This window comes from Cetorhinus maximus, chromosome 25 (genome assembly GCF_964194155.1).
Source record: "Cetorhinus maximus chromosome 25, sCetMax3.hap1.1, whole genome shotgun sequence".
NCBI lineage: Eukaryota > Metazoa > Chordata > Chondrichthyes > Lamniformes > Cetorhinidae > Cetorhinus > Cetorhinus maximus.
This window is the reverse complement of record NC_135903.1, coordinates 14808195-14834217: the sequence shown is the minus strand read 5'-3', so window position 1 is coordinate 14834217 and position 26023 is coordinate 14808195. Positions and strand designations below refer to the sequence as shown.

Genomic DNA, 26023 nt, shown 5'->3' with positions numbered 1-26023 from the left:
GTTAGGTATCAGTCCAAATTTTCCAAGGTGAGTTTAATTGATAATTAATATGCAAATATAGCAATTTCTGAAAACACAGGGAGGCCGAGGGCAAACTGGCTCTTTCTCAAGGCTAATTGCAGAGCGGTGCAAATCATCCAGCAAATTTTGGCGATTCGCAGCTCTTCTCTTCCTTGCCACAAATTGCTGGATGATTTACATGGTATTCATGGCAAGCACATTAAACTCATTGTTATTTTCCCAGTAACAACAGACAACCAGCACTGAATTGTAGGATGCAAATTTCACTAAGTCATCATCCCTTACATTTGAGATCAATTTGGTTGTTCCTCACTTCATTCACATTTGCTGATTGACTAGCTGCCCTCACAAAAGATACTGACAACTTCAATTTATTTCAGTTACAGGCTTTGCCATATGGTCTTGCTGATCTTCAGAAGGTGCAGGATTATGGTACACTTTGGGTTTAACAGACGAGCAAATTTATTAACCAAAGAACAAGCAAATTATAGCAGTAACTTTTTTTTTTACAGAAGTCATGTTTATAGCTATTTTCTGAAATTAGTAGCAAAAACTAAATAGTTTAGAGCAAGAGTCATCAACTATGACATTAGGAATATTCTTTCATTGTCCCCATCTACAGGAGCTATCTAGTCCAACTCTGAATACTTGGAATCGAACAAGACCGATTGATACCTTCAAAATGTGATTGGGAGAGAGTAGTTTTAACCATCTCTTTAATTCAATTATGCTGACAATCAAATTTATTACTGAAGATACACCACAAGATATTTGTATTTGAGTAACATGGTCCTTCCTTCAAACCAGGCTCAGTCAAACCAATTATTTCTATTGTATCAAGTTGGACATGATGTCTGAGAGTAAACCAAGTTGTTACCCCTTCATATACCATGCCAGAACAAAAGCTATTACACTAGGGTTCTGATGTGTCATACTTAATCCCAATCTACATTAGTTTTTATAAAATGCAATAGAGCTTTAGTCAGATGGTAATTAAAGACATGCCATAACCAAACGTTAATTTCACTGATCGCAAAGCTCCCCCCCGTCCCGTTACTCACACTGTCGCTCCCGTTGTTTTGTCAACATGTATCCCTTCATGCTGAAATCCAGCCGCCTAAGCAAGGGTTCAATTCTGGCATAAATCTTTAGCCCCAATTGGTGATAAATAGCCAAGGGCCAGAGCAGTATGCCAATCACTGTGGGAAAAGAAATCATTCATGAAAAAAATGAGTGACAAACCACAGCAGGGAGGCCCCAAAGGTTAAGCCAGGTTATTTGGCCACGCACAGATTTTCCTTCTGGATTCAAATAGCAGACAGGGTAACGCTGCAGCAGGGAAGAGTGTGGGAGTGAGTACCTTTAAAGTCTGTTGTCTTGGTATTTAATTCGGGTGAGTAAAAATATTCATAAATGCACTTAGAAGCCCTCCCTGCTTTATAGCATTACAACTATACAAGAGAAATAACTTCACAGGTAACATGCTGCCCCACTATATTTCAATCCTTAGCGAAGTCACTGCAAACGTTTATTTTTAAGCAAGGATTCAATTATAAAGAAGAACAGCAGCAGTGAAGCTCCAGAACATTCCATTTTATTGCACCCTTATATGAAGCTTAGCTCCTTCACTCCTGGAATTGTCAACTCTGATCAGCTATTAGATATGTGACTGAGGTCAGATATGTCTTCAGTTCCTGAATATTGAGGCAGAACTGAAAATTGTGCATCAGCCGTGGCTCAGTTGGTAGCCCTCTTGCCTCAGAGTCAAAGGTTCTGGTTTCAAGTCCCGCTCCAGGACCTGAATATAAAAGTTAAGGCTGACACTCCAATGCAGTACTGAGGGAGTGCCGCACAGTTGGAGATGCTGTCTTTCAGATGAGATGTTAAACTGCGGCTCCATCTGCCCTTTCAGGTGGACTTAAAAGATCCTGTGGCACAATACTGAAGAACAGGGGAATTATTCCTGGCGTCCTCGTCAATAGTTATCCCTCAATCAATATTGCAAAAACAGGTTATCTGGTCATTACACATTTCTGTTTGCAGGAGCTTGCTGAGTGCAAATTGTCTGCTGCGTTTCTTACACTACAGCAGTGACTACACTTCAAATATATTTCTTGTGCTGTAAAGCACTTTGAGACATCCAGTGGTCATGAAAAGCATTATATAAATATATATCTGTTTTTCCTTTCCTTTTATAACAACGCAGTTGTCCCAACCTGCTCCTGAATTTGTGACCAGTCACACTGCTCATATTCTCTCACTGCCACATGCTGTTGATGTCCACTGATCTGTGACACCAAGCAGTAGCAGCGAGTGCTCAATATACTTGGACTAAAGGCACAGAGCTAACCATAGCTGTGAAAACGAATTTGTGATTGCTTTATTTGGAGTAGGGTGTTTGTGGACGTGGGGTGAAGAGGCTACTCATACATGCAGAAGGAAGTATGCTTTATGGTGGATACAATCTAAGCACCACTGGGCTTATGAAAGAGCTGCTGTATTTCAGCTGCTCAATCAGAACATTGGTTTTCAAATTCACTGCAGATCACCAAGTACAGACCAACAGTAGGGAGTACAGAAGGCAAGTAAAAAGAAATCACTTTGTACAGAATGAACTTATCTAGGACAAGTCAGATATATTAAAACTGCACTTACAGCTGACGTAGCACAGGAGGAGTCCAGGAATATAGCGTCCAATTACAGCCAGGAATGTGAATACACCAGAAGCTAAAAGGCAAAACTGAACAAAACAATCCAGATACAATTAATTCAGATCTTGCATACTGAGCTATTTTCCATAATGATTCCCACATCACTAGTAGCATTATGAGATTTCCAGGGAAGGCACATTAACAGCTTCAGGCACTATGAGTTTCATCCTCCATTAAATCTAAGAGATCCTGAAGAGTTTAAAATCTTGCAATCAGACCACTTACTGTCACTTTATCTCATCCACAGGTCTCCCAGCAATACACCGCCTCCCATCTTCACCCAACCTGTCCTACCCTCACTCACTCACCCATTTCTACCTACTCCCATCCTCTCCTGCCCTCATCCACATCCTTACATATCCACCCTCGTACCCTCAACTATCATAAGCCCACTCCACTCTCCAACTTTTTCTCCCACCTATCCCATGCCCCTCCTTTCAACCACCTTCTCACATTCACTTACCCCTCGCACCCTCATTGCCCACTCCCCTTGTCCGTTCCCTCATCCACCACATGTCCTGGTGACTGCTGCACTACGGGCATTAATTGCATCAGAGCCACTGACCAGATGTTTAAAAAGAAATGCTGTCTTTTTAAAGACAACTTTGAAGTCATCTTTGGAGGGATTGTAATGCAGCTGATTTGAGGAATTTAAACTTTTCTAAATGTTTTCATGAAGAATGTAGAATGACTTGCTAAAAAGATCTTACAATCATGGAACTCTCCAGAAGGCAATGGGGCCAATAGATTCCAAACACAATGGTGTCTTCTTTTAACAAAAATGCACAATCTCTTGTATGATGGAATAAATATAAGTACAAATAATCATTTGGTAGTACAGAACTTGAGTATTGCTGAAAATAAGAGACATGTTTAAGCTTTTCGTCTTGCACTCATCAGGATACTTCGCAAGAATACCAACATGAGGGGAAAACAACAATTTATACTGTATGTGAAGGGAATGCTGATTAGTTGGCAAGAGGCATTGCCATGGAGAATGCGCTAGCGATGGTGACTGACAATTAGTTGCTCGGAATTCTGCAATCTGCATGTGCTAAATCAGCTAGGTACGCTTTCAAGGATTCAGTGTCTTCAAGGTTGTGCCAGTTTTCATTTCCAAATGTATCGATAATGCTAAGTAAGACACATTCCCACGATCGAGCAAGCGTTTATGCGAGATGAGATTGAACAGATTGGTAATAGGGTTACTAATTTATGCCGTTCCCTACACTGTGCTTGGTCAGAAGTGCGCAAATTTGTTTAAATTTTCGATTTGATCCGTTTATGCTGCTATATTGCTTCAATAGATGACCACACCATAAACAGTGCCCATTTGAAACATGTCTGCACCATAAACTCACTTAAGCGGAAGCAGTTTGGCAGCACAATTAATTATGCCACTAAACACATAACAAATCTCTCTGACTGTCAGGAAGATATAATAATTCTCAATGTTACTGGAATTTGTTGTAAAATATTGGTATCTGTGTCTATATGTGGCTGTGCATGTGCGAGACTTAATTGGATAAAAGACAGCTGGTCTGAAGGCTTTGATATATTAAGGGAGAAGCTAGGGTTGAAATGTTCAGTAGGTAAACATTGCGGTAAAGGGAACATTTTCATTTTTAAATAAACCAGACTAGATTGCTTTCAAAGGAGGAGTGAAGTGTGTCAACAAGCCTGGTGAAGTTCAGAAACAATGTGTTTATTTTTCCCAAAGATTACTGGTAAAATGAGTACTATGCTATATTTTTATGATCAGAAAGGTAAAGTCGAAAGACATAGTGAAACAACGGGTATTTGCATTCAATGGGGAAAATATGTATAAAGGAGCGAAGGTTGTGTGTAAGGGTAGGCATTTTAAAATCTAACAAGGGTGAAAAGCCTTCAGCATCTATGCCTCAAGCTGCTGTTTTCAAAGAACTGAAGTTAAGAAAACTCACTGAATTCGACTGGTTCAGGGTATCATGTTTCTTTGCCTGGGTCTTTTAAAATCTGTGTGTCTTACTGTTGCCTTAACGAAAGTGTAACTGGGAGTCAGATGAAGTAGGGGATTTAGAAGTTATTATAGTAGTAATTTGTAGACATATGTATGTGCTTAAAATCATTTCTCTTATCAATAAATGTTTAATCTAGTTTTGTAAAACCTATAAGACTTGGTGGTCTTATTACTACTGAATTCAAGGCATGCATCTCGAAATTTATATAAACTGCAAAACACGTTGTGACAGTTGTTTCAAGTTTCCCTTTGGGATTTGAACAACTCAGCATTTACCACTGGCTGTGCCATAACACTGATCACGTACTCTTAGAAAGCGAGGAGTTTATTCTTGCGCACGGTTTCAATTTTGGTGTGCCTTCATCCCAAATCAAACAGGAAGAGGTATTTTCTGAGTTCAAACTCCTCTACTGTTAGGAAATAGAGACAGTTCAATAAGTTATATTGGTATTTGTAGGTGTTAGGAATAAGTTTTAGCTTTAAAGTTTAAGTTTGATTTGCATTTCTGTGTGTTAAGAAAGGTCAAATGGAGTTTTAGTTTCACTTTAAAAAGGTGTTTGCATTTCTAATGAGAGTTTACAACTTAAGAAGTTAAGCAAACAAGAGTAGAAGAATTGGGCTGTTGCCTAGCAACAGGGGCCCAGAGAAGCAGGTCCCTCCCACAGACACACAGAAAAACTAAATAAACAGCAGTTTTAAATTCAGTTTGAAGCCAGGACCCCAGAGAGACAGGGCACGGGGAGAGGGGGCTGCAGATTTCCCAAAAGAACCATAAGGTCCCAAGGCCAAAGGAGTGAGATGGAAACAGGGGAAAGTCCCAAGCAGGCCAGGAACCTGGAAAAGGTCCTGTTAAAGAAGTTAAGAGTGAGAGGCAGAAAGGTTTCAAGCTTCAGATTTAAAGAGACAAAAGCTGCGGAAAGCAGATTTAAAGCGAGAACAGCTTGCAAGAGGCAAGAAGATTCACAGAGATAACTGAAGGTCTGTAACTCTTTACCATAGGCATGTGAAGCTGTGGTACTGTTAACGGCTGAAAGGGTGTGAGAGAGTGCATGGAAAACAGCTTGGATGCACGTGGTGACCCAGGGAAGAGGAACATCAGCAGGAGAGCTTGAAACCCTGGAGGTGAACCCTTGCAGAAGGCGTTGGAGAGAAAGTGTCGGGTTGGGAGAAGATTCCAAAGTGAGGTCTTGGAGAGTGGAGATTGGAAGCCCTCATGTGAAAGACGGAGCGCACTGAGACCAGTTGGTTCACGGTGTGATAAGCCCTGGGGGGAATTGAGGAGAGATCCATAGCATCTGGTTGAGGTGACATCTGTCGCTTGGTTTCGGAGTGTGGTGTGTCTGACCACAGGTCGCCATAGGTGTACATAGACTTGTACTTACTGTGGACATTAAAGTATACGATAGCTTTTGTAACTTGTGTTATCCTTGCAAATCTGTATATATCTGTAAAGGTATAGTTGTGGGTGAAGAAGTATTGCAATATAATTAATCTTTTCTTGTTTAATAAATGTTTTATTCTTTTGTTACAAGTTTATTCAGTAGCTACTCTCCATGTATCTAAACAAACAAATAAAAATTAGGATCTATCAAACTGGGTTCCACTCTGGGATCAGGCTTGTCCAAGGGTAACCTCAGCTGGGATCATAACACTACTCCTAACTATCGAGCCACAAACCAGAGTCCACTGAAGGTGCCAAATCTTTAAAAGCGCGCTGAGCTAATCTAGCACACGCATATTGCTGGATTCCAAACGACTTACTGTCAGTCACCATCACTGGTGCATTCTCCATGACAACGCCTCTTGCCAACCAATCAGCACTCTCTTCACATACAGTATAAATTGATGTTTTCCCCTTATATTGGTAGTCTTGCCAAGTGTCCTGATGAGTGCAAGACAAAAAGCTTAGACATGTATCTTTTTACAGCAACTCTCAAATACAAGTACTTTAAAATCAGTACAATGAACTTCTCCAAAATTACAGTAACCTGATAACCTGTTCAACAAAGCTCTTACCTTGCCAGGATTCTGTTTTTTAAAATGGTACAAGTTCTTCAAGAACCTCTCTGCACTGAGTGAGAGCTCTGCCATTCTGTGACAAAGTTCAGGAACGCTGAGTAGTTTTGGGTGAACAAGGCCCCAGCTGCATGTGAATAAAGGGCCACAGCATGTGTTAGAACGCCATCAAAACAGATGCTCACCTACAAACACAATCTAAAATGAGCTGTAGCAAGGACGAGTTATAACAGACTATAGCTACAGATACTAGTACATCGTCAGAGGAAGGGTCAGGGGCTCGGTCCACATAATACCTTGTGCCCCAGATATCACCACCAGACTAGAGGACAGGAGTTGTTTCTGATCCAGAGCCCAGTCTGAGAAAAGGGGACGGTTTCGGGGCTGACCTGCAGCCATTTGTGTGAATCAGAATGTTTTGAGGAGCACACAATCAGCGATGGTTTATTTAATACACCAAGAGCCATGAATTAGGACTATTTTAGTCCCCCAAAAGATGATTTTTAACAAGTGTCACTTTGTAACAATGCTTACTAAATAGTCTAGAATATTATAGTTATGAGCAATTCTCAGTCACTTTGTCTTTCAAGGCTGTAATATTAAAGATAGTGCTCCAGCAATTACTTCCTTACCATCCAACCCTGTTCCACCGCAGTGTTACACCTTATTACATCAGCTCAGTGGTAGCCCAAATATATAAAAATTCCCTTTAAATTTGTCGCAAGTAAAATTGACGTTGTGACAGTAACTCACATTTGTCGAGCTTTTAATATAGTAAAACGTTCGAAGATGATTCCATAGGAAGATAATCAGACAGTGGTTGTGGAAATTCACAATAGTTTAATATATTTTGACATAAAAGCAGGATTGTTGAGCAGGTGCTGTCCAATCATGGTGTCACGTACAATGTTGGACACTAGCCGTTTCATGCTGTTGCTACACAGTGGCAACACAAATGGCATTCTCCACTTACAGGATACGCTGCCTTCAAGCCAAAAAGATCTTCTGTTTATCATACAAATGAGCCATGTGGTATATGAATTTCAGTGCTGGTGTGATGCCAGGTATATAGGCTGGACATTCTAATGATTGGCAGATCGTATCAAACAGCACATCCCTTCGGCTGTTCGCAACAGGCAAAGTATTAACCGCACTCAACCAGCCCGTGCTTGCAAAACTCAAAAGGGTGTCCAACATTAGATGTGATTCCGCGATTGGGCAACACCCACTGAACAATCCTGATTGTGCTAAGAATTACACTGAAAACCAATTTAAGATTGTCAGTTGGGCACGCAGTGTGGCCCACTTACGCATGCTAGAAGCCACATATATTCACACACAGAGCACTGTCCTTTGCAGGCAGAAGGAATGTGTCCACACTTGGCACCTTTTTCAACTTAACAAAAGCTTTGGAGACAGTCATTCCCTAGTTCATTCCCCAGGGCAATGCGTTGACCAATCAGAGTCGACCTGCCCAGGTTGAATTTGAACAAAGCTGGGCAGTTAAATGTTCCATGTTGCATTCTGTATGGCAAAGCCTCCACCAATCAGAGTCCACTTGCCAACCAATCAGCACTCTCTTCTCATGCAGTATAAACTGTTGTTCCCCCGTTATAGTCGGTAATTTCTTGCGAGCTATCCTGATGAGTGCAAGGCGAAAGGTTTTAAAAGCATGTCTCTTTTTCAGCCAAGGTACAAATCTCAATCCAGAGCAAGGTGTGAAGTGGATTATAATCCTAGCCCCTTTCTGGGACTATTCCAGATCAGGCAAACTCCTTAGATGATCACTCTCACTTAAGATTGAGAAAGACAGGCTCCACAGACACTTAATTGGGTCCAAAGAAATGATCCAACTCTTCCTGAAGGAACCGCCAGAGAACATTACTGTCCTCAGTTAGCCATTTTAATACGTTTTAGCTAGATTATAACATCCCGGACATTACAAGGGTCCAGGCATTTCTCCTCAACAATGTAATTTTCTCCACTTTAGTGTGTACAGAGATGGGTTTTCGAGTTTGGATACTGAAGGCTATATGAGACAAAATATTTTCTAAATTATGTAAAAGTTTATTAAAGAACCAAACATGCAATTCACTTTTGATGTTAATTGCAACATGAATAGTTCTAGGGAAAGAAAGTATAATCCTGTTTCTAATAGAGAATTCATGTCTTATTAATGCTACAGAAAGATATTTAAGAGATCCAAAGTAGTTTTTACCTTAAATCCCCGAGTCTGGCAAGATACCTCTATTTCAATTAAGAGAGGCAGAATATTTCTTAAACGGTGAGATGTTGGGAAGTGTTGATATCCAAAGGGACCTGGGTGCCCTTGTTCATGAGTCATGAAAAACTAGCATGTACATTCAGCAAGCAATAAGGAAGGCAAATGATTATGTTGGCCTCCATTGCAAGAGGGTTTGAATACAGGAGTAAAGATGTCTTTGTTGCAATTGTATAGAGCCCTGGTGAGACGGCACCTGGAGTATTGTGTAGAGTTTTGGTCCCCTTATCTAAGGAAGGCTAGACATGCCATGGAGCGAGTGCAACAGAGGATCACCAGACTAATCCCTGGGAAGGCTGGATTGTCTTATGAGGAAGGATTGAGGAAACTGGGCCTTTATTTTCTAGAATTTCAAAGAATGAGAGGGGGTCTCATTGAAACTTTCAAAATTCTTACAGAGCATGCCAGAGTAGATGTAGATCACCCTTTAGACTCAACCTGGGTGGTGAGTCTAGAATCAGAGGGCACAGTCTCAGAATAAGGGCCAGGCTATTTAGGACCGAGAGGAGGAGAAATTTCTTCACTCAGTCTTTGGAATTTGCTATGCCAGAGGGCTGCGGAAGCTCAACCACTGAGCATATTCAAGACAGAAATCATGAGATTTCTGGATACTAATAGTATCAAAGAATAAGGGGATAGTGCAGGAAAGTGGTGTTGAGGTAGATGATTAGCCATGATCTAATTGAATGGTGGAGCAGGCTCCACAGGCCTACTCCTTCTCCTATACTCCTAACTATCATCACTACAATCCAGCAGCTATGCCTTTACCTTGAAGCATGCTGGAGTGAATCCAATGAATCTAAAAATTAATACCATAAAAGAACTGAGCCAGCTGGAAGCATGTTGAGCGCTCATGTTGTCAATATCTTTTGTTTTCATCAACATCCTTCAAGCAAACAGGATAACGACAGGTGCAGACAGTGGTCACTACACTCAGTTTCCAGGATTCAGTTGACAAGTTATTTAGGGTCATACTTAAGGTTATCCATTGTTAGATTGTGTTATCTTACAATTTATCAATGTCTTGCTGACGTGATTTAGAAGTCAGTTCCTGTTTTTTTCAGAACTGTCTTGTGTTAGAAAATATACCATATTCTACGCCACAGAATGTTTTGTCCTTGAGCACACAATTATGCCTTGGCATGTTTATAAACTTCTTGAAACTTTGTCCATCAAATGAACTCTGCTTTTGATTTTTAATCCCTACTTCATAGGACGATCACTATTTTAATCTTATAACTCCTTATCTATAGCTGGATTCTCTTATACTCTGTATTTATAACTGCATTCCTTCACAGGTGCACAGTTTCATCCTCTGGACTAAATGCTAGCATAAATGGAAGTGAATGAAATTTGAGACAACCTACTGACATGGGTAGGGAATTGAAGATGAAAGTTGAGATAATGGTTATGTATTCCAATTGGCAGGGTATGACTACAGGTGTCCCCCAGGAATTTGTACTGGGGCCTCAGCTTTTCACCATATTTATAAATGATTTAGTAAAGGAACAGGAAGCCATATATCCAACTCTGCTGATGACAAGACAGGACACATAGTAAATATTACAAATGGGGGCAAGAGGTTTCAAGGGGCCATTGGCAGATTAAGTGAGTGGACAAAATTGTACCAGATGGAGTTCAATGTGGGAAAGTGCAGGTCAACTATTTACAACCCAAGAGAGATAGCTCAGAGTATTTTCTAGATGGCGAGAAGATAGGGACTGTGGAGCAGCAGAGAGATATAGGGAGTCCAAAAACAGAAATTACTAAAAGATAAAAGCAAAATACTGCGGATGCTGGAAATCTAGAACAAAAACTAAAATACCTGGAAAAACTCAGCAGGTCTGACAGCATCTGCGGAAAGGGATACAGTTGACGTTTCGAGTCCGCATGACCCTTCATCAGAACTAAGACATATAGAAATGAGATGAAATATAAGCTGGTAGAAGGGGGTGGGACAGGAGAGCTGGATAGGGGGCCAGTGATAGGTGGAGGCCAAAAAGAGACTGCCAAAGATGTCATAGACAAAAGGACAAAGTGGTGTTGACGGTGGTGATATTATCTAAAGGATGTGCTAATGGGGACATTACTAAAAGATGGTGGACAGTATAAAAATAATTTAATAAGTTAATGGAACGTTGGCTTTTATCTCAAAAGAGTTGAAATACAAAGATGTGGAAGTTATGTTTCAGTTGTATAAAATTTTGATTAACTCCATCATCAGTGCTGCATTCAGTTCTGGGCACCACACTTCAGGGCGGATAAGAACATGGGAGCTTAATAAATAGGAGCAAGGAGTAGACCACCTCGAGTCTGCTCCGTCATTTAATTCAATCATAAATTATCTTGTGCCTCAACTCCACTTTCCCATCTGCTTTCAGATCGCTTGTTACCATGAGACACCAAAAATCTGTCTACTTCAGCTTTAAATATACTCAGTGTTGGTGCATCCACAGCCCTCTGGGGCAGAATTCCAAAGATTGAGTGAAGAAAACTCTCCTTATCTCAGTCCTAAATGAGACTGAGACTGTGACCCCCATGTTCTATATTCCCCAGCTAGGGAAACAGTGAGATCACTTCTCATTCTTTTAAACTTGGAGAGCACAGGCACAATTTACTCAGCCTCTCATCATAAGACAATCCACTCATCCAGGAACAAATCTAGTGAATCTTTGCTGTACCACCTCCAATGCTAGTATATCCTTCCTTAAATATGGAAACCAAAATTGCGCAGTGCGCCAGGTGTGCTCTCACTAAAACCCTGTACAACAGTAGCAAGATTTCCTTATTCTTGTACTCCAAACCCCTTGCACTAAAGGCCAACATGCCATATGCTTCCTAATTGCTTGCTGTACCTGCATGCTAACTTTGTGTTCTTTTTCGGGCGCACTAAGTCTCTCTAAATACCAACGTTTGGAGGTGCCACACCTTTAAAAAAAATGTTTTTTTGTTCTTACTACCAAAGTGAATAACTTCCCCACATTATACTCTATCTGCCACCTTGTTGCCCTCTCTCACAACCTGTCCATATCTCTTTGCAGCCTCTTTTGTCACAGCTTACATTCCCATCTAGTTTTGTGCCATCAGCAAACATAGATAAATCATTCTCGATTTCTTTGTCCAAGTTATTGGGCTAGATCTTCCGATCATCATCTATCATGTTAATAATATTACCCCAAATGCCATCTTGTGTGGCACCTTATCAAATGCCATTTGGAAGTCTAAGTATACTACATATATACTGGTTCCTTTTTTTCTCCTCTCCTAGTTACATCCTCAAAAACACTTCAATAAATTTGTCAAACAGAATTCCCCTTTCGTAAAACTACAACGACTTTGTCTTCTCATACTGTGATTTTCCAACTGCATTGTTAATATGTCCTTAATTATAGGTTCCAGCATTTTCCCGACGACTGGTATCAGGCTAATAGGCTTGTAATTCCTTGTTTTCCCTTTCCCTCCTTTCCTGAATAGAAAAATTACATTTGTGAACTTCCAAGCCATTGGGATTGTTCTAGAGCCTAGGGAGTTTTGGAAAGTCATTACCAGTGCATCCACAATCTCTGGAGCTACTTCTTTTAAAACCCTAGGATGTACACTATCAGGGCCTTTGAATTTGTCAGCTTTTAGTCCCTTAAATTTCTCCAATTTTTTTTCTGCTGACATTAATTATCTGATGTTCCTCATTCTTACTAGCTCCTTGGTTGCCCTTAATTTGCATCTTACACTGTGAAGATGTTAAACAACTATTTGCTGTCTGTCTATCAGTTCTTAGTTCCCTATATTATTTCCTGCCTCTAATGGGTCAATGTTTACTCTAGGTGCTCTCCTTATTATATATTTGTAAAAGCTCTTATAATCTGTTTTTATATTCCGAGCTAGTTTAGACCTATATTCTATTTTTTCAGGTTCTATATATGGGCCTTGGCAAGATGGGAGGACGGGGGTAGGTGGTGGGGGGAAAATGGGCAGTGCAACGCACATTCATCAGAAAGAAACAGACAAAAAGCATTGAATTATAGGACAGGTTACATCATCTAGGCTTGTATTCCCTTCAGTATGGAATGTTGTGGTCTGATTGAAATGTCTAAGATAATAGCATAGAGAGAAACTCTGATTGGGGAAGATCAGAGCAAGAGAGTATTGTCACGACCCACTGGGATAATGCACTGTAATATCAAGCCCCACTGTTCTCCGAGCTGTGGCAAATGTGATCAAACCACCAGATTTCCCCAATTCTACCTGTTTAATTTAAGTTAACAGAATACAAGTACCAGGTTTGTAAACTTAATAAGTAAATAACCATTTATTGAACAAACTGTCATTAACCAGTAGCAAAAGAAAGAAATATGAACTGCTAATTTCTAACACTGTAGCCTAAACTCTACTCCCTTCTTAAATCCCTATTCCCACACATACAAGACACATAAGACACAAAAACGTGGATTTTAAAGATGGGATAAAACAGCTCAATAGCACCAATTCTGGAGTACAGGATTTGATGGGTTGATTTTGATCGATGTCTTCCAGATTCCTTTCAGTTCTTGTTGATGATATGAGGTAGACTTCCAGCACTTTTAGTATTTAGTTCACTGGTTGAGCACTTGCATTTCAATTTCTCAAACAGTGATTTTCCCCTTTGCCTCTTGACAAGGGTCTTCAGAGAGAGACCAGGTTATAGAGATATGAGAAGAAAAGCCAGCTAGCTATTATTGTGGAATTACTGGAATCTTCCACACACAGGAGAAAGAGGTTTTAGGTCTTGTTCCTTTCAGGCTAGGAGCTATTCAGCTGCACTGCTTCTCACACAAAACCTGGTCACCTGGTCAGGAGCCAATTAAAATGCTGTTGTCAGGCAGCTCCCTTGGTCCAGGACTCCTTTCTGGCACCATCCTGTCTTTCATAGCACACTCTTTTCCAGGGCTACAACATATTTATCTGTCATCCTTTTCCAGTGGACACATATTTCAAACTGCAGCCATTGTAATTTTAATCCGCAGTCCAACAGAAAATAAAAAAAATATGTTCCTTACAGTATAACCTAAAAAAACAGAACTGAGCCATTTAGTGCTGATGTCATGAAGCACTTTCTCGTGCAAATGGTAATGGAACTCTGGAAATCTCTTCTCAAAAATCTGTTGAGGCTTGGAGTGAATTGAAAATTTCAAAATGAAGTGCTAGATTTTGATGAGGTAAGGGTATTAAGGGTTCTTGAATCATGGCAGTTAGATGATGCTAAGGTACACATCAGCCATAATCCAACTGAATGACAGAACAGACTTGAGGGATTGAATGGCCTCCTCCTGTACTCAAGCTCCTACATGGCAGCAAAACTGCACTTCATTAAAAAATATAAATCTGCTTCAGTTTCAACTCAAAACTTCATCCTTATTAACAGAATAAATGGTCACATTCAATATAAAGCACATAATTCATGCATTATGTTAAAACTTATAAAATACATAAGAAGCAAAATGTGTTTCTATACCTCTCAGCATCACTGTCCTCCATGTGGGTCACTAAAAAAGAACAAGTTGTCAGTTCATTAGTAATAGATCACTAAGTTAACTAAATCATTAACTCAGGCATGCTATATTGCCAACCAACCCAGTATATTTGAGGTGGAATATCTCTGGCTCCTTATTTATGGGATATAAACAGCAACCAAACTGAGTTTCCCCTAAAGGTAGAAAGTTTAAAAACAGCCTGCAGCAAAATAACTGAAAGGAGACACTTCTTTCTACAACAACTTCTGTTTATATAGCACCTTTAACACAATCAAAGTAATAATTATAGTCCTAAGGTGCTTCACAGGTGCATTATTAAAAAAAAAGTACGACATTGAGCTACGTAAGGAAATATTGGGTCAGGTAATCAAAAACTTGGTCAAAGAGGTAGGTTTTAAGGAGTGTCTTAAAGGGTGAAAGCGAGGTAAAGGGGCAGAAGGTGTAGGGAGGGAACCCCAGAGCTTGGGGCCCAGGAAACTGAAGGCCACCAATTGGTGGAATAATTATAATTTGGAATGCACATGAGGCCAGAATTAGAGGAGTGGAGATATCTCAGAGGGTTGTGGTGTTAGAGGAGTTTGTTTTCCTTTATTCTTTCATGGGATGTGGGCATCACTGGCAAGGCCAGCATTTATTGCCCATCCCTAATTGCCCTTGAATGGAGTGGCTTGCTGTAAAAACAAGTCCCATTTCAGCGGGCAGATGAGAGAGTCAAACGCATTGCTGTAGGTGAGGTCACATGTAGGCCGGACCAGGTAAGGATGGCAGATTTCCTTCCCTAAAAGACATAGTGAACCAGATGGGTTTTTAGAACAATTAATGAGAGTTTCATGGTCACCATTACCAAGACTAGCTTTCCAATTCCAGATTTTATTAATTTAATTCAAATTCCACCAGTTGTCTACATCCCAGAGCTTTAGCCTCAGCCTCTGGATTACAAGTCCAGTGATATTGCCACTATGCCACCATCTCCCCATAAAGAAATAGGGAGGGGAAATGCTGTGGAGGGATTTGAAAACAAAAATGAGATTTTTAAAATCAAGATGTTGCTCGACCAGGAGCCTGGTTCTGTACTGTTCAATAAATATCTCTGACTAAGTACGTACAGCTGAACCAGTGTAGCCAGGCACTAATTTTAGTAGAAAGCGGCTTTACAAACACAATACAGGTAAAGGTACTTTATGGTTGTTCAATTAAAAATCAATCACCATTCATTAACCAAAGATGTAAAGCTCTCAATGGTCAATCACTTGCACAATCTGCTTTTTGCCTTATCATTTTACCAACAAACACAAAATTGAATATGAATATTGAAATCACAAGCTCCATCGGCTGTATCCATTACTCATTTTTTAGTGAATCAAATGTAATTATAGTCACACCTGGATTCCAAATTAGCCATGTGGCTAGTAGCTAACATAATGGACGCAGATCTAATTTTACAAGAGCATAATACAGCAGATGCTGGAAATCTGAAACAAAGACAGAAAATGCCGAAAATACTCAGCAGGTCTGGTAGCAATTAAAGTTTCAGGTCGATGACCTTTCATCAGACCTGGGAAAACACTAGGAATCGAATAGGTTTGAAGAAGGTGAAATGGGGAAGGGTGGGAAAAAGAACAAAAGAGAAGATCTGTGATAGGGTGGGAGACAGGAGAGATTAAATGACAGAAGAGTTATTTGGGCAGGGCCAAAGGGGCAAGAAAGAAAAGATGTATCGAGAGAAGGTGTGAATGGCAGATTGAAGAACAGCTGCCACCCATAAGCAAAAGCAAGAGAAAAACAAGGATAACGTCGAAACATGCAAAGGGAAAGGAAACAAAATGAGGGCAGAAATTTATGGTTTGAAATTGCTGATCTCAATGTTGAGTCTGGAAGGCTGTGAACTCCCTAATTAAAAGGTGAGGTGCTGTACCTCAAGCTTACGTTGAGCTTCATTGAACATTGCAGTAGGCCAAAGGAAGAGAGGTCAGCATGACAGCAAGGTGGAGAATTAAAATGACAGGTGACTGGTAGCTCAGTGTTGTACATGCAGACTGAATGGAGGTGTTTTCTAAAGCAGTCAGCCGATCTGTACTTGGCTTCCCCAATATGGAACATTGCAAGCAGCAAAATAAATATATTAAATTGAACATAGTACACATAAATCACTTTCACCTGGAAGCAAGCACAGGAGATGCAACACCTGCCCTTTTATCTCCCCTCCCCTCACAATCTAAACAGTGGTTACAGGTAAAACAGTGATGAAAGGTCATCAGCCTAAAACACTAAATCAGTTAATCTCTCCACCTATGTTACCTGGCCTGCCAAGTATTTCCAGCATTTTGTATCTGAACTGATCAAATCTTAAAAAAAAGTCCCTGTTACTCAGTGAATCGCACAGCTTATCCCCTTCACTCTTCTGTCTCAATGGAGCTCTGCTTCCATTGCCTTCCCTATTGTCCCCTTCTTTGACCAGGAGTCTTTTCACCCACATAGCAGATACTTTCGCCCATCTTTAGAATTCTCATTTCACCTGGCACCCCACCCTCCCCGCCCAACCTCCTGCCCTCTCAAGATCACTTCACATTGAAATAGCCAATCTCTCGACTCATTCTGCTGACAACAGAAGCACTGTTGTTTGATGAACAGATCTTTACTTTGCAGAGGCTGAATACAGATATCTCCTCCTGGACCACGATCCCACCACCCCACATCAAGCCGTTTCCCAGACTGTTGATTTCATCTGCTCTCAAGGTCATCTTCTCATTGCCACCAGCCACATGGTCCCCCAATCATAATGTTTCTACTTTAAAGCCAAGATCCACAAACATGACTGCCCATTTCTCTGCTTTTGTGCTTGCTTAAAACTGTTAATCTCCACATCTCTCAGTTCTGATGAAAAAATGACTTGAAACATTAATTCTGCTTCTCTCTCAACAGATGATGCCTGACCTGCTGACTGCTTCCCTGCCTTTACTTCAACAAAGATTTAATGCTATTCAACTTTTAAGGGTACGTATTACTTTTGAAAAGAATCCTTTAGGTGGGACCAGTACAAACTGGACGGGTTACACCTGGGCAGGAAGGGCACTGATGTCCTAGGGGGAACATTTGCTAGTGGTTGGGGAGGGTTTAAACTAAAATGGCAGTGGGATGGGAAACTATGCAAGGAGTCAGAGGAAGGGGAATCAAAGACAAGAACAAAAGACAGAAAGGGGAATAAGAGAAGTGATAAGCAGAGAAATCAAGGGCAAGAATCAAACAGGGCCTCAGTGAAAAATAGTGGGAACGGGACAAGTAATGTTAAAAAGACAGACCTTAAGGCTTTGTACCTTAACGAGAGGAGCATTCGCAATAAAGTGGATGAATTAACCGCGCAAATAGATGTAAACAGGTATGAGATAGTCGGGATTATGGAGACATGGCTGCAGGGTGGCCGGGGATGGGAACTGAACATCCAGAGGTATTCGGTATTTAGGAAGGACAGACAAAAAGGAAAAGGCGGTGGAATTGCATTGCTGGTTAAAGAGGAAATTAACACAATAGTGAGGAAAGGTATTAGCTCCAACGATGTGGAATCTGTATGGGTAGAGCTGAGAAATGCTAAGGGGCAAAAAATGATAGTGGGGGTTGCAACACTCAAGAAGCTGGACACTATCTAGGACAAAGTAGCCTTTAACAAATCAACACTATCTGCCATGATTTATTTACTTCTTTGCAAATGAAAGCTTATTTTGTCCCTGATTACAAGAATCATAGAATGGTCACAGTACAAGAGGTGACCTGTTGTGACTGTACGAACTCTAATAAAACTTGACTAATCATACTCCCTAATCTCAACTTTCCATATAGCCTTGCAAATTTCTCTCTTCAGGTGCTTCAACAATCCTATTTTGAAAGCTCCAATCATATCTGCTTTACCGTACTCTTACATAGTGCATTCCAGATCCAAACCACTCGTGTAAAAATGCTTTTCCTCATGGCGCAGGTGCTTCTTTTGCCAATCACTTTAAATCGGTTGTCATAAATGCGTTGATCATGGAAAATGGTTCATTTCCAAGGACTAAGAATATGACATACAAACATGCGAATTAGGAGCAGGAGTAGGCCACTTAGCCCCTCGAGCCTTCTCTGCCATTTAATAAGATCATAGCTGATCTGATAGCAACCTCAACTCCACATTCCCACCTATCGTGTATAACCTTGCACGCCTTTGTTTATCAAGAATCTATTTTCCTCTGCCTTAAAAATATTCAAAGATTCTGCTTCCACAGCCTTTTGATGACAAGCATTCCAAAGACTAACGACCCTCAGAAAATGTTTTTCCTCCTTTCTGTCTTAAATGGGCAACCCCTCATTTTTAAACAGTGACCCCCGGTTCTAGGTTCTCCCACAAGAGGAAACATTCTCTTCGCAACCACCTTGAAACATATAAGATCCTGAGGGGTCTTGGCAATCAAGTTGCCTCTTACTCTTCTAAACTCCAGCGAATACAAGCCGAGTCTGTCCAGCCTTTCCTCATAAGACAACCTGCCCATTCCAGGTATTAGTCTGGTAAACCTTCTCTGAACTGCTTCCAACGCATTTACATCCTTCCTCAAATAAGGTGACCAATGCTATACACAGTACTCCAGATGTGGTCTCACTAGCGCTCTCTATAACTGAAGCATAACCTCTCTACTTTTGCACTCAATTCCCCATGCAATAAACAATAACATTCCACTAGCTCTCCTAATTCATGCATTAGGACACCTAGATCCCTCTGCATCTCAGAGCTCTGCAATCTCTCATCATTTCGATAATATGCGTCATTTTTATTTTTCCAACCAAAATGGACAATTTCACATTTTCCTACATTATACTCTATTTGCCAGATCTTTGCCCACTCAATTAACCTATGTCGCTTTGTAGCTGCCTTATGTCCTCTTCACAGCTTACTTTCCTACTTATTTTTGTGCTATCAGCAAATTTAGCAACCATACCATCAGTCCCTTCAACCAAGTCATTTATATAAACTGTAAAAAGTTGAGGCCCGGCACACCACATGTTACATCTTGCCAACCAGAAAATGACTCACTTATGCCCACTCTCCACTTCCTGTTAGCTGACTAATCTTCTAATCATGTCAATATGTTACCCTCAACACCATGGTATTTTTTGCAATAACCTTTGATGTGACACCTTATCAAACGCCTTCCGGAAATCTTAGGGCAGTATTTCCCTTTCACAAAATCATGGTGACTCTGCTTGATTACCTTGAATTTTTCCAAGTGCCCTGCTATAACGTCTTTAATAATAGCTTCTAACATTTTCCCTATGACAGATGTTAAGCTAACTGACTTGTAGTTTGTTGCTTCTTGTCTCCCTCCCTATTTGAATAAAGGAATTATATTAGCTATTTTCCAATCTAATGGAAACTTCCCCGAATCTAGGCAATTTTGGAAAACTAAAACCAACACATCAACTATCTCCCTAGCCACTTCTTTTAAGACCCTAGGGTAAAGTCCATCAGAACCCGGGCATGCGTCAGCCCGAAGCTCCAACAATTTGCTAAGTACCATGTCCCTGGTGATTGTAATTTTTTTTGAGTTCCTCCATTCTTTCCATTTCCTGATTAACAGCAATTTCTGGGATATTACTTATATGATCGATAGTGAAAACCAATGCAAAGTACCTGTTCAATTCAACTGCCTTATCCTTATTTTCCATTATTAATTCCACAGACACACTTTCTATAGGACTTATGCTCACTTTGTTAACACTTTTCATTTTTTTAAAAAAAGCTATAGAAACTCTTACTATCTGTCTTTATATTTCTAGCTAGCTTTCTCTCATACTCTAATTTGTCCTTCCTTATCAAGCTTTTAGTCATTTTTTGCTTTTTTTTATATTCTGTCCATTCTTCTGACCTGCCACCGATCTTTGTGCAATTATGTCCTTTAAGTTTGAGACTGTCTTTAATTTTTTAATTTAACCACGGTAGGTCTTCCCCTTGAAATTTTTTCTTTCTATTCTATATATTCTGAAATATCCCCTTAAATGTCTGCCACTGAATCTCTATTGACCCATCTCTTAACCTAATTTCCAAGTCCACTTTAGCTAGCTCTGCTTTCATGCCCTCATAATTGCCCTTATTTAAGTTTAAAATGCTAGTCTTAGACTGACTATTCTCTCCCTCAAGCTGAATGCAAAATTCAATCATATTATGATCACTGCTACCTATGGGTGCCTACACTATAAGGTCATTAATTAAACCTATCCTGTTGCACAATGCCATGTCAATTATACCCTGCTCTCTGGCTGGCGCCAGAATGTGCTGTTCTAAGAAACTATCCCGAAAACATTTTAGGAATTCCTCATCTCGGCTACGTCTGACCAGCTGATTTTTCCAGTCTGTGTGTAGATTAAAATCCCCCATGGTTATTTCCATACCTTTCTGACAAGCTCCCATTATTTCCTCCTTTATACCCTGTCCTACCATATGGTTACTATTAGGGGGCCTGTACACCACTCCCCAAGTGACTTCTTGCCTTTATCGCTTTTCATCTCTGCCCAAACCATTTCTACATCCTGGTTTCCTGAACTTAGGTTATCCCTCTCTATTGTGCTAATACCATCCTTAATTGAAAGCTACCCCTCCACCTTTCCCTAGTTTCTTGCCCTTCCTCAATGTTATGTATCCTTCAATATTCAAGTCCCAATCTATGTCATCCTGCAGCCATGTCTCTGTAACGGCTATCAGATTGTACTTATTTATTTCTATCAGCACTATCAGTTCCTTTGCTTCATTTTGAATGTCATGTGAGGAGACAGAGCCTTTAGTTTTGTCCTTTTATTATTTTTCTAGCCTCTAGCATTATCTGATTTACTCTTAGATTTGTACTCTCTGTCCCTTCCTGTCATTGTCTGTCTACCATTTCTCACATAAATCCATTTCTTTCTTGGAAAAACTCAGCAGGTCTGGCAGCATCGGCGGAGAAGAAAAGAGGTGACGTTTCGAGTCCTCATGACCCTTCAGCAGACTGCTGAAGGGTCATGAGGACTCGAAATGTCAACTCTTTTCTTCTCCGCCGATGCTGCCAGACCTGCTGAGTTTTTCCAGGTAATTCTGTTTTTGTTTTGAATTTCCAGCATCCGCAGTAGTTTTTTGTTTTTATCCATTTCTTTCTTGCCTTGTCTCTACTCTTTGATTTAAGGCATCTTCCAAAATTTGATCCCTTGCCCCTGCTATTTAGATTGAAGCCCTCTCCGCTTCCCTAGTTATGCGGTTTGCTAGAACACGGGTCCCAGCACGTGTCAGGTGTAGACGGTCCCAACATAATAGCCCCCCTATCCCCAGTACTGGTGCCAGTGCCCCATGAACCGGAACCCACTTCTTCCACTATCAAACTTTGAGCTACGCATTCATCTCTCTGATTTTATGTACCCTATGGCAATCTGCACATGGCTCAGGTAGTAATCCAGGAATCTTTGAGGTTCAGCTTTTTAATTTAGTGCCTAGCCCCTCACACTGGCTATGCAAAATCTCTTTCCTAGTTCTACCTATGTCACTGTTACCTACATGGACCAGAATGACTGGATGCAGCCCCTCCCACTGCAAGTTCCTCTCCAACCCTGAAAAGATGTCCTGAACACTGGCACCAGGCAGGCAACATAGCCATCTGGACTCTTGCTCTTTGCTGCAGAGAACAGTGTCAAACCCCCTGATTATACTGTCCCCTACTACCGCCACATTCCATTTTTCTCTCCAAACTTGAATGGCTTCCTGTACCAAGGTCAGTCAACTCATACTCTGCAGCCCCCACTCTCATCCAAACAAGTTGAGAGAACCTCAAATTTATTGGACAACTGCAAAGGCTCACACTCCTGCCCTCTGGACCCCCTTATCTGCCTCACTTACAGTCACACCCACCTGTCCCTGACCAAATTAAAAGATCCTATCCTCGGGGGTGTGACTGCTTCCTGGTACAAAGTATCCAGGTAACCTTCCCCCTCCCTGATGTGCTGCAGTGTCTGCAGATCAGCCTCCAGTTCAATGACTGAAAGCTGAAGCTCTTCAAACACTTACTGTAGACATGTTTGCCCTGCATCACACTGGCATCCAGGAGCACCCACATGCTGCAGCTGTGACACATCACCTGTCCTGCCATCCTTAATGTGTTTAATTAGTTACTGAGTTATATTATTCAATCATTTATTTTCTTTTTTTCCCATAAATCTCCTCTGCACTCTTTCCAGAGCAATTATGTCCTTCCTGTAATGTGGTGACAAGAACTGCACACAAAATTCCAGCTGTGGCCTAACCAGCGTTTTATACATTTCCATCATTACATTCCTGCTTTTGTATTCAATACCCTGTCCAATAAAGAAAAACATTCCATGTGCTTTCTCGGCTACCTTGTCCAACTGTCCTGCCACCTTCAAGGACCTGTGGACATGCATACCAAGGTCTCATTTCCTCAACCCCTCTCAATAACTTCCCATTTATTTATTGAGTATTCCCTTACTTTGTTTGCCCTCCCCAAATTCATTACCTCGCACTTTTCCGAATCGAATTCCATTTGTTGCTTCTCCGCCCAATCAGCCAAACCATTGATATCATTCTGGAGTCAACAGCTATCCTTTTCACTATCAACACATAATTTTTGTGTCATCTGCAAATTTCCCGATCATGCCTCCCACATTTAAGTCTAAATCATTAATATGTACAACAAACAACAAGGGCCCCAACACTCAGCCCTGTGGAACAGCACTCGAAACCAATTTCCACTCGCAAAAACATCCATCGACCATTACCTTTTCTTTCCTGTCACTGAGCCAATTTGGATCCAACCTGCCACTTTTCCCTGTATCCCATGAGATCTCATTTTCCTGACCAGTCTGCCATGTGGGACCTTGTCAAATACCTTACAGAAATCCATGCAGACAACATCCACTGCACTACCCTCATCAATCTTCCTTGTTACTTCCTGAAAAAATATTAAGTTAGTAAAACGTGATCTTCCCCTAACAAAACCATGTTGACTATCCCTCATCAATCTGTGCCTTTCTAAGTGATAGTTAATCCTGGCTCGCAGAATTGTTTCTAATAATTTGCCCATCACCGAAGTCGGACTGACCGGCACATAGTTTTCTGGCCTATCCCTCGCATCCTCTTTAAATAATGTTGCAAAGTTCGCAGGCCTCCAATCCTCTGGAACCTCGCCTGTATCTAGTCAGGATTGGAAAATGATCCTCAGAGCATCCACTATTTTTTCCCCGGCTTCCTTCCACAGCCTGGGATACAATCCATCTGGCCCTGGTGATTTATCCACCTTCAAGGATGCCAGTCCTCCAGTACTTCCTCTCTCACTATGCTTATTGTATCTAATATTTCATACTCCTCCTCTTTAACTAGAATGTCTGCATCATCCTTCTCCTTAGTGAAGACAGAGACAAGGTACTCATTGGGAACCCTGCCCACATCTTCAGCATCAGTGCACAAGTTACCATGTGCACCTCTGACAGGCCCTAACATTTCCTTAGTTATTCTCTTGCTCTTAATATACTGGTAAAACATCTTAGGATTTCCTTTGATTTTACCTGGCAATATTGTTTCGTATCCTCTCTTCGCTTTCCTAATTTCCATTTTTACTTCACCCCTGTACTTTTTCCTCCTCTAGGCTTTCTGCATCATTAAGTCTTTTGTGACTGTCATAAGCTTTCTTTTTCTGCTTTATATTGGCCGGTATACTTCTGGATAACCAGGGGGCCCTAGATTTGACAGTACCATCCTTTTCCTTTGTGGGGACATGTCTACACTGTATCCACAGAATCTCACCTTTGAATGCCCCCTACTGATTTAACACAGTTTTTCCTTCGAATAACAGTATCCAGTCCACTCTCGCCAGCTCGCCTCTCAGCTTTGTAAAATTTGTCTTCCCCTAATTTAGAACTTTTACTCCTGATCTATCATTGTTCTTTTCCATAAAGTTGCTAAATCTAACCAGATTATTGTCACTATCTCCAAAATGGTCCCCCACTGCTGCTTCATCCACTTGCCCAGCTTCATTTCCTAAGATTAAATCTAGAATTGCACCCCCTCTTGTTGGGTTTGTTATACGCTGGCTAAAAAAGTTCTCTTGAATGTACTTCAAGAATTTTATGCCCTCTGTGCCCTTCACACTGTTCGTATCCCAATTTCTATTAGGGTAGTTGAAGTAAACTCTGACGTTTACAGCACAGAAGAGGCTATTTGGCCCAATGTCCACACCGGTCAACAAAGATCTAACGACACTCATCCCATTTTTCAGTGCTTGGCCCATAGCCCTGGAGGCTATGGCAACGCAAGTGAATATCTAAATACTTCTTAAATGTTATGAAGGTTTCTGACTCAACCACCCTTTCAGGCAGTGAGTTCCAGACTCCCCCCACTCTCTGGGTGAAAAAATTTCTCCTCAACTGTCCTCTTAGCCTTCTATCTCTTACCTTAAATCTATGCCCCCTGGTTATTGACTTCTCTACTAATGGATAAAAGTGTCTTCCTATCCACCCTATTTATGCCACTCATAATCTTATACACCTCTATCAGGTCCCTTCTCAACCTTCGCTACTCCAAGGAAAACAATCCCAGCCTATCCAATCTTTCCTCATAGCTCAGACCCTCCAGCCCAGGCAGCATCCTGGTAAATCTCCTCTGCACCCTCTCCAATGCAATCACACCCTTCCTATAATGTGGTGAGCAGAACTGCACGCAGTGCTCCAGCTGTGCCCTAACCAGTGTTTCATACAGTTCTACATAACCTTCCGGCTCTTGTATTCTATGCCTCGGCTAATAAAGGCAAGTATCCCATATGCCTTCTTAACCACCTTATTTACCTGCCCTGCACACCAAGATCCCTCTGATCTTCAGTACTTTCCAGGGTCCTACCATTCATAGTGTAGTCCCTTGTCTTGTTAGCCCCTCCCAAGTGCATTACCTCACACTTTTCCGGGCTGAATTCCATTTGCCACTGCTCTGCCCACCTGACCAGTCCATTGATAGCAGTTTACGGCTATCCTCCTCACTATTTACCACCCTACCAATTTTCATGTCATCTGCGAACTTCTTGATCATACCCCCAATATTTAAGTCCAAATCATTTATGCACACCACAAACAGCAAGGGCCCCAGCACCGAGCCCTGCGAAACTCCACTGGAAACAGACTTCCAGTCTCAGAAACATCCCTCTGCCATCACCCTCTGCTTCTTGCCTCTCAGCCAATTTTGGATCTAACGTGCCACTTTGCCTTGGATCCCATGGGCTCTTACTTTCTTGACCAGTCTGCCATGAGGGACCTTATCAAAAGCCTTGCTAAAGTCCATGTAGACCTCATCAAATGCACTGACCTCATCAACACGCTTGGCTATCTCCTCAAAAAATTCGATCAAATTTGTCAAATACGACCTTCTCTTAACAAATCCATGCTGACTATCCTTGATTAATCCGTGTCTCTCCAAGTGCAGATATATTCTGCCCCTCAGAAT

General features: G+C 41.1%; 1 protein-coding gene across 1 annotated transcript in view; it reads right to left on the bottom strand.

Annotated features, from left to right (window-relative positions):
* retreg3 (reticulophagy regulator family member 3) overlaps nucleotides 1-26023 on the bottom strand; it is a 55217-nt gene that overhangs the window by 11472 nt on the left and 17722 nt on the right. Inside the window, exons 5-8 of the mRNA XM_078529538.1 lie at nucleotides 14517-14547; nucleotides 6748-6874; nucleotides 2677-2761; nucleotides 1083-1220 (exon numbers count right to left, since the gene is read on the bottom strand). Coding sequence (XP_078385664.1) covers nucleotides 1083-1220; nucleotides 2677-2761; nucleotides 6748-6874; nucleotides 14517-14547 — 381 coding nt within the window. The remainder of the gene's footprint in view (nucleotides 1-1082; nucleotides 1221-2676; nucleotides 2762-6747; nucleotides 6875-14516; nucleotides 14548-26023) is intronic.